Below are 9,988 nucleotides of genomic sequence, written 5' to 3'. Positions count from 1 at the left end.
CCGTCCGATGGCGCGGCCCTCCCTCAGCACTGACCGTCCGATGGCGCAGCCCTCCCTCAGCACTGACCGTCCGACGGCGCGGCCCTCCATCAGCACCATCCCTCCAACGGTGCGGCCCTCCCCCAGTGATGACCCGCTGTTAGAATATGAATTCAGGATCCATAGAATGCCTATAGTGTGGAAACGGGCCATTCAGCCCAACAAGTCCATACCAACCCTCTGAAGAGCATCCACCCAGACCCATCCCCCCCCCACCCTAATTCTGTAACCCTGCATTTCCCATGGCTAATGCACCTAACCTACACATCCCTGAACACTGGGTAGTTTAGCATGCCCAATCCACCTGGCCTACGCATCTTTGGACTGTGGGAGGAAACCGGAGCACCTGGAGGAAACTGCAAACTCCACACAGACAATCGCCCGAGGGTGGAATTGAACCCAGGTCCCTGGCGCTGTGAGGCAGCAGTGCTAACCATTGAGCCTCTATTAATTTACTGTACTCCTTCACTATGGAGGTGAATGGGGAGGCAGGACTGAGGGTAAAATTAGAAATGAGTACAATGCGTTCAGCAGCAATGTATCTTGCCTCTGAGCAATCTTACCCCGGCGTCTACTTGCATATCTTCTGTGTTTTCTTCTGATTTCTGAATAAAACTTGTTTGTTTTAAAGGCCAAAACGCAAGAGTTGGAGGAGTTAAATAAAGAGCTGAGACAGTGCAACCTACAACAATTTATCCAGCAGACTGGAAGTGGGGGCACACAGAGCAGAACTGAAGAGGAGTCGACCACAGATGAACCAAGCCAGCAACAGTCGCCCACACACTGGAACGGAGGTGAGGAAACGATCATCTCATTGCCACAGAGAACACCCACAGCACGATCAACCATCCCAAAGTGTACTTCCTCAGGGGGAAAGGACACCCAACAGGCATCCAGAGTTCCTTGGGAAAGAACAAGACCACTCTCAAAATCACTTCCATTCAGGGAAATCCTTGCGGAAGTGATTAGGTTTTGGAGAAGGTGAAGGCAAGATTGACTAGAATGGTACGAGGGGTAAAGAACTCCAGCTATGTGGAGAAATTGGGTTGTTTTTTTTTTGTTTATTCATTCACGGGAAGTGGGCGTTGCTGGCTAGGCAGCATTTATTGCCCAGAGGGAAATTCAGAGTCAACCACATTGCTGTGGGTCTGGAGTCACATGTAGACCAGACCAGGTAAGGATGGCAGTTTCCTTCCCTAAAGGACATTAGTGAGCCAGGTGGGTTTTTCCCAACAATCGACAATGGATTCATGGTCATCGTTAGATTCTTAATTCCAGATATTTTATTGAATTCAAATTCCACCACCTGCCGTGGCAGGATTCGAACCCGGGTCCCCAGAACATTATCTGCGTCACTGTATTAACAGTCCAGCAATAATACCACTAGGCCATCACCTCCCCCTCTTGTTACAGCAGAGAAGGTGGTGATCAGATTTGAGAAAGCAGTTCAAAATCATGAGTGGGTTTGACACCAGAGAACAAAGATTGAAGGTGATTGACCGTAGGAGCAGAGGAGGAGAAGATGGGGACTGATTGGTTTGTTTGAAGGACTGTGCCATTCTGATCTGGAGTATACTTGTCTGAGCGGACAGTGGAAACAGATTCAGTGGTAGCTTTCAAAAGGGAATTAGATGGATGCTTGAAGGGGAAAGAAGAGGTCTGAATGGGACTACCTGGATCATTTTTCAAAGGGCTGGTATCGGTATGATGAGCTGAATGGCCTCTTGCTGTGCTGTATCATTTTTTCATTAGATTTTAAAACGCCCCTACTCCAGCTTGAAACAGTGCCTGTTCAGAAACAAATTTGCAAGTTATCTTTCTCTGCATCTCTATAGCCCCCTGTAAGGTAACCTCTTGGTACTTCCTTTTAAGGATGTATAGGCTGAGTGTCTGGTCTCTCCCAATAAATCTGAACCTGAGCATCAGACTGGGGGCAAAATTAGCGATTGCTGGAAAAGCTGAGCAAGTCTGGCAGCATCTGTGGAAAGAAATCAGAGTTAACATTGTGGGTTGAGTGACTCTAGAAGGTGCTGCCAGACCTGCTGAGCTTTTCCCAGCAATCACTATTTTTGTTTCTGATTCATAGCATCCGCAGTTCTGTTGGTTTTTATTTAGTATCAGCCGAGGGACTTGCACTCAGTTAGCAGGAGGTGCAGCAATGCAGAGGGTCTCTGTGAGGGTTGACAGTCACTTAGAGTTGAAAGGTGAACCGATTGATAGTGAGGCTGGGCCACAGGGACATAATGGCATTTACAGCACCATGAAGTTGTCAGAAGAGACTATAGAATCGGTGGCACAGTGACTCACCGACTCAGGTAAAAGACAGCTGACCTGTTTTATCTCTTTTTTTTTTTGACAGACATTCACATTTCAGAAACCGACTTCCCACCACGACAGACAGCGAAACAGTTCCTGGGGAATCCACGAAACCTCCAGAACCCTCTGGTGTCGAGCTTAAACCCAGAAGGTGTGTTCGTTTGAACTGAATGCATGCCTTGTGCTAACACTAGCCTTTGGCAAGTGACCCTTTAACACACAGCAACAGAAGCTAAAAGGTGGCTAATAATTGAACTTGTAAACTGCAGTCTGCCAGTTGAGGGGTGAATGTATACACACCCCTACATGTATAACGTATATATTCTCCTGCTCATGGTGCAGTATCTGCATGAGCCTCCGTCTCTCTGTCTCTCCCTCTTGTGTTCTACTTTTATTTGATGCTGTGCATCAACTTTCAGTTAGCTGAGAATGATACAGAATATGTTACAGTGTCCTCTAAATCCCTGGGGGTTGGTTAGCTCAGTTGGCTGAACAGCTGCTTTGCGATGCAGAGTAATGCCAAAAGCATGGGTTCAGTTCCGTGACATTACCATGAAGGATTCTTCTTCTCAACCTTTCCCCTCGCCTGAGGTGTGGTAACCCTCAGGTTATACCACCCACTAGTCATCTCTCTCTCTCTCTAATGACAGTGTAACCTATGGTCTGGTCAGACTATGGTGCCTTGACTTGTCTCCAATCCCTATGATATTTTCTCATCCAATCCTTCCTAACTCCTCGTTAGAAAACATCCAAGAGAACATCTTTCTCTCCTACTTTGGATTTTATTTTATGGAATTTTATGAAAAATAATTGTACAACACCCTGTACTTGGCCTGATTAGTCTGTGCCAGTGTTTATTGCTCCAGGGAGCTTCCTTCCTCCTTTACTCATATCTGCTTATCAGCATATCCTTCCGTTCCTTCTCCCTCCTGTATTTATTTAGCTTCCTCTTCAACTATACTGTTAACCTCCTGGTCCCCTTTCTCACAACGGTTTGAATAAAAAAGTGTCTCATGAACTCCCTAATGGATTTACTAAGGACTTTCTTACATGAGTTAATCCCTCTTTTTGTCTTTTGCCTGTGTTTACTCCCTCGTCCCATCATCTGGCTCTTTGGTGTCTGGTCCACAAGGGGCACCACTGCCTATTGTGGCCTCATTCACAAGAGCCTGAGAGCTGCACATTTCTCTCTGCTTCAGGGATTTCCACCTGAGGGCAGCTATGTATCCTTCCCCTCGCCCATTCTCACGAATTCCGGTAAAATGAGTGCCTGTCAGATATTGGATGACGGTTGATATTATCCCCCTGTTTCTCATATAGGTAGCAGCCAGGAGTCCAGGCTGATTATCATCTCTGTAGCTCAGACCACTTTGCTCTCATGTTCAATGCCATACTGGATGCTGCATTTCCCTGTCCCTGACCCCTCCTTCCCATTCACCTCCCATTCCTAGCATTTTGAGGAAAGTTACATTAATGGACTTTTTTTTTAACTCAAAAGACTTCTGTCTCAGAAGCTTAATGAAGCCCGTGTTATAAAGCTCAGGTTTTGTCACGTCACTGGAGGATATTGAATGAGGGGCCCACATGTTGCATGGCACAATCCCACTGAGTCTCACATCCCAAAGCAATTCGTTGTCCAGGCCCCACTTCCATCTCTCCTCCCCCACAAGCTATCTTTTTTTTCATCTCTATCCTGCTCTGCCCTTATCTCCCTATTTCTCTTTTTTTCCCCGTCTTGCTTCAATGCATTCCCTTTGTCTCTTCTCTCTCCCAACTCTCCCTTCTGATCTGCAGTCTCTCTGTCTGTCTTGCTTTGCTTATCTTTTTGTTTTGTCCCTCTCCCTGTCTCTCTCTCTCTCTCCCTGTCTCTATGTGCATGCCAGTGTTGGGAAAGTGACAGTGTTAAGGTTTGCTTTGCAATACCTGACAGTCTAAAAGGAAAGCCTTTCAGCCACAGTTTCACTTCACAGTAGGCTGCAAATATAAAATGTATTTATTTTCAAGTAACCAGATGAAGTAGTTTTTTTTTAATTTAAATTTCATGCCCCATTAACTTATTTACATAATTTTTTTATTTCAGAATTTCATCATTGGATAGTAGGTAGCTGACAAAAGAGCAGGAGCCTGTATGAAGCTGTAAACTGAATTCAGGGTGATATTGTTATAAAGTCATCTCTGCCCAATCTGGCCTGTACATTGAGAAATATAATCTATGTTAGGTTGGCTGTTAACAGTCACATATTACATAAAGGAACCTATTCCTTCTGATATGTTTTAAAATTATTATTTTAAGTATATATTCAAAATAAAGCAGAACTGGAAACCAAAAGTTGTGTTTATTGTGTATTTTTGTGAAGATGCTGTACAATCAAAATAGAAAAGAGACAAAACAGGTCTGGTCATAGAAAGAAAATGAAAACTTGCATCTCTTCAGCCTCTTTTGACACCACCAGACCACTCCAAAGTGCTTTATAGCCAATGAAGTACGTTTGAAGTATTGTCAACTTTGGAATGTAGGAAACATGTCAGCTAATTTTATTCACAGCAAGCTCCAACACACAGCAATGTGATAATGAACAGATAAGCTGCCTTCATAATGTTGATTGTGGGAAAATTATTGTCCAGGGTCTTCCCTGCAGTTCTTCAAAAATTAGCCAAGAGGACTATTACATCCACCTCCAAAAGGTAGAACTTCCAGCAGTGTATTGCTGTCTCTTTTCTGGCTCTTTGTGATTATGGACTCACGCAGAACTGCCTCTCTGATAGTGCAACACTTTCAGTACTGAGCCACTGATAATTCAGCGTTTGCTCAGTCTTGCGCCTCCCAATAGCTCAGTGCTGTCTTGGAGCTGAACTGAAAGTGGTCTTCCTGATGGTCAGCTGAAGTCTTTAGAGGGTGGCAGGGGCAATGATGGATGGCCCATATGGTGTCCACATCCAATCATCACAATGAAACAACACACAGCCTGTCGGATTTGCAAGTAGGAGAGTCAGCTACCCTTTGAGGTAGAGGAATGCCCTGTTGCCCTCATCGTCAGGAGATGGGTAGCCGGTGAATGGAATCATACTGCCTATGTTACTGGACAAGTCATCCAGACACCTGCACCGCTGCTTCAGAGACATGAGTTCAAATCCCATCACAGCAATGAAGGGATATGCATTCAATTTATTAAACAAGTCAAAAGTGAATTCAAAGTGGTGACCATAGAGCTACCGAAATGTAGTAAAAGCCCTTCCAGTTCATTTTCACTTTTTATGGAAGGGAATCTGTCATCCTGACCACTTCCAGGCTGCATGTGACTCTGGACATAAAGGTGCAGTTTAACTGTGCTCAAAATGGCCTTGCAACCTTCTCAGCTTAGGGCAGTGAGAAATGGAAACAAATGGTGTCTCAATTCCTGTCCATTTAAGCACGAACTTCATGGACAGGGATCCATAGATGAAGTTGAGTTTGTTCAAGGAAAGCTACCTGGGATTGTGGAGCCCACCTCCCATTCTGAAAAGCAGTGAAGATCTCCGGATGTGACAGGAGTCAGCCTGAGGCAGTGAATCGAACTACACTTCCAGCCTAGTGCCTACAGCATTAGGGGAGCCAGTGGAATGGCTTGATGAGCACTGAGATGAAGGATGAGTGAGTTAGGATGGCGGAGTTTCAGACGACCTCAAGTTTACGGAGAATAGAATGTGGGAGGCCATCTGGGTCTACTTTGAAATGATCACGTCTTGAGGTAACAAGGGCATGACTGAGGGTTTCAGCAGCAGATCAGCTGAAACAGGGCAAAATCATGGAAGCATGGAATGGTTACAGCCCAGAAGAAGGCCATTAAATCCATCAGGTTTGTGTTGGATCTCGGTAAGATCAACTTGGATATTCCCACTCAGTGCTTTGGCACTGTGGCCTGACAACAGTTTCAAGTCACAATTGAATCTGCCTGTGGCACATTATCAGGCACAGCATTCCGATCCTAACCACTAACTGCCTGAAAACTGTTTTCCTCGTGTTGCCTTTAATTCTTTTACTGTATTGCTTAAGTTAGTGTCCTTTTGTTCTTGACTCTTACACTAATGGGAACAGTTTTTGCTTGTCTACTCTGTTGAAACCCCCATGATAATTTTGAACAGCCAGTATCAAATCATCTCTCTAAGGAAGATAGCCAAGTTTCTCCAGCCTATCCACATAACTGAAGGGTCTCTTATTCTTGGAACCATTCTCATTAATCTTCACCCTCTTAAATTTCTTCTCCATCTTTCCTAAATTGTGGTCAACAATGTTGTGGTTGGGGCTGAGCTAGTGTTTTGTAACAGTTGACTGTAACTTGTGTTTTTTGTCACTCGATGCCTGTGTTTATTTCATAGAATACTTCGCAGATCATTTTATCCTAGAAACAACCAGAGAGCAGGCTACATCAGACCTGGTATTGTGCGATGTAACAGGACTGATTCAGGACCTCAGAGTAAAGCCAACCCTAGGTGGCAGTGACAACAAAATGATTGAATTTTAGATCTGAGATAACAAGGTGTAGAGGCTGGATGAACATAGCAGGCCAAGCAGCATCAGAGGAGCAGGAAGGCTGACGTTTCGGGCCTAGACCCTTCTTCAGAAAAATTTTAGATCTAGTCTGAAGCAGAGAGTGGGTCTAAGGCTAGCATTTTCAACTTCCTTCAGAAGATCCTAGTCCAGTATGTCTGTAGGCTCCCCTTTATCACAGCACATTACTCCTTCCAAAAACATCCAATAAATTGGTAAAACATAATTTCACTTTCACAACATCTTGCTGAATCTTCCTGGTCAGCACACGTTTTTATAAGTGCCTAGCTATAACCTCCTTGATAACAGACATAGGCTAACTGAGCTTTCATTTCCTGTTTTCTGCCTCCCTCCTTTCGTGAATTAAGGTGTTATATTTGCTTTATCTCCAGTCTGAGATGAAAAGAAGTGGCACAGTTGCTGTCGGTGCGATGGAGGAAAAGTGGTAAGGTGTTTGATTTGATTTGATTTATTATTGTCACATGTACCTAGCAATAGTGCAAAGTTTTATTTTGCCTGCAGTACAGGCAGATCACACCATACAACGTGCATAGGCGTAATAGGACAGAGTGAAGCATACAATGTCACAGCTGCAGAGAAGGTGCACAGAGAGCGAGATCAACATTAAATTTAAAACTTGTGAGGTCCATTCAGAAGTCTAATAACAGCATAGAAGAAGCTATTCTTGAATCTATTCATATGTGTATACAACTTTTTATATCTTCTGCCTGATGGAAGAGAGTATAACGGGGTAGGACGTGTGTTTGATTATGTTGGTTGCTTTCCTGAGGCAGCAGGAAGTCTAGCTGTAGTCAATGGATGTGCAGCTGGTTGCATGATGGACTGTCTGTAGTTCCTTGCGCTGTTGGGAAAAGCAGTTGCCATACCAAGCCGTGGTGCACCCAGATAAAATGCTTTCCATGGTGCATCTATAAAATTGGTGAGAGTTGTCGTGGACTTGCCAAATTTCCTTAGCTTTGTGAGGAAGTAGAGACATTGTTATGCTTTCTTGACTGTCGCATCGGCATGAGTGGATCAGGACAGATTATTGGTGATCATCAGGAATGTGACGTTCTCGACCATCTCCACCTCAGACAGGGGCGTGCCCTCCACTCCACTTGCTGTGGGTCTAAGTCAATGACCAGTTCCTTCGTTTTGCTGATGTTGATGGAGAGATTGGTGTCTGTCCTGAGTGATTGAGCAGACAGCACAGACTCTGTGCAGAGTTAGTGATCTGAGGGTGTTGGGGTGAGTGAGGAAAGCTGATGTAGGCAGTAGTGAGAATAGCAGAGCACGAACCTTGGTGGGAGGTGGGTGCAGAGATAGTGTGGGTGTGAGGTTGCAGAGAGAAGATGGTGGCACTTAATCCCAGTGGAGCGAAGAAGATCATACACTTTCTTTGTGCATCGCTGGGCATTTCTCCAGATGTGGAGACTGCACTAAACTAGCCGGTGATGCCAGACCAGGCTGGCAGGGGTCATGCTCTCCTCTGCCAATCCTCTGGGGAGAGGATAGCTCTTCTCTGCATCACCTCATGTATGAGGATGCCCAGGTCCTGATCAGTGAGTCATGGGGCCAGTTGCCCTTTTTCTGCCATGTCTGGGGAAAATATCACAAACCATACAGAGCAGCTTCAGAATGCCAGCATTTGTCTGGCTGTGCCATGGCTTTGCAAAGATTATAGAATCACAACAATGTTATAGCATTGTAGGAGGCCATTCAGCCCATTATCTGCACAGGCTCTTCAAATGAGCATCATTACTGACTGCCAATTTCCTGCTAATTCTCCATACCCTCGTACATCATTTCTATCCAAACTATCATGCGATAGGCTCTTGAATGCCTCAACTGAACATGGCCACAGGGATGCTGGAGTATCCTGATACCTGGGCAGTGGCACATACTTCTGGTTACAATGAGCAGGAGAATTGGGCTAGCACTGGGTAAGAGCACCACAATGGGGGTAAGTCTTTAATGAGGCGAATTTGGGGCAATAATGATAGAAAACATGCCAGGCCCTATGGAGAGAAAGCCTTCATCAAACTCAAAAGAAATTGCCACGGCCAAACTATCATGGGAAACAGCCCAAAGTTTTTCACAGAAAGTTTCTGTGGATCCCACTGGAAAAGAGTGATTACTGCACTATTCCACCTTACAAAAGTCACCAGGAGGAAAGGGAGTGCACCACCATGACCATCTTAAGGAATTCCCCCTTCCCAGGGCCATGGTCTGCAGCAGGAATAGGAGGAGGACTGAAACCAGGCATAGCAACATCTAATAGATCAGGAGAGCACAACAGGGGGACTGAGGGGCATTCTTTCCCCATTGAGGGTATTAAGCATCCTTCAAGCCTGTGTTTCCTCACTCAGTCCCACCCATGGCCTTGCTGAATGCCACTTTGTGCATCAGTCAGAGACCTCCACATCTTCAGTGTGTGTCCGTGTGCAGCCTATACATGACTTTTTTTTTAATTTCAAAAAAACACTTTATTCATATAAACCTTTATATACATACATTGTCACTAGAGCAGTTTGGTTCTGTATAGTCTTTACGTAGGGGGAACAAACAAACATTGGAGTTTGACACTCCAGACAGTTCCAAAAAACGTGGGGTGTTTCTTACTTATGCAAGATACTTTTTACATATATTTGAGGTACTGGGTGGGTCCGATAACTGAATGGACCCTGTTTACCTTCAGCAGAAAGACTCGGGATGGTGGTCTTTCCTCATAGCGCCTTGGCAGCAGATGCCCCAGGCTTTAGTGCATTCCTGAGCACGTAGTCCTGCACCTTGGAATGTGCCATTCTGCAACACTCAGTCAGGGTTGTTCTGGAAGACCTACAAGTTTCGGGCAGACCAAAGAGCATCTTTCACTGAGTTGATGGTCCTCCAGGAGCAATCGATGTTTGACTCAGTCTGCAGCCTAGGAAACAGACTGTGTGCAGCACAGTCTTACATCATGGAGCTGCTTAGGCCAAATTTCAACAAAAACCACTGCATGTTCCTCCAGACTTCCTTGGCAAAGGCACATTGCAGCAGGAGATGTGTGACAGTCTCAACACCCCCCCCCCCCCCCCCCCCACCCCTCACAGGAACTTTGAGGGC

At 45.2% G+C, this 9,988-nt stretch overlaps 1 protein-coding gene across 2 annotated transcripts in view; it reads left to right on the top strand.

Annotated features, from left to right (window-relative positions):
- rassf7b (Ras association domain family member 7b) overlaps nt 1-4,684 on the top strand; it is a 67,403-nt gene extending 62,719 nt beyond the window's left edge. For both annotated transcript variants that reach the window (XM_020515779.2, XM_020515778.2), the window contains exons 4-6: nt 671-833; nt 2,399-2,506; nt 4,436-4,684. In XM_020515779.2, coding sequence (XP_020371368.1) covers nt 671-833; nt 2,399-2,506; nt 4,436-4,464 — 300 coding nt within the window. In that variant the 3' untranslated portion in view covers nt 4,465-4,684. The remainder of the gene's footprint in view (nt 1-670; nt 834-2,398; nt 2,507-4,435) is intronic.
- Nucleotides 4,685-9,988: the final 5,304 nt, after the last annotated feature.

This window comes from Rhincodon typus, chromosome 17 (assembly GCF_021869965.1).
Source record: "Rhincodon typus isolate 14 chromosome 17, sRhiTyp1.1, whole genome shotgun sequence".
Classification (NCBI taxonomy): domain Eukaryota; kingdom Metazoa; phylum Chordata; class Chondrichthyes; order Orectolobiformes; family Rhincodontidae; genus Rhincodon; species Rhincodon typus.
This window is presented reverse-complemented; position numbering and strand designations above follow the sequence as displayed.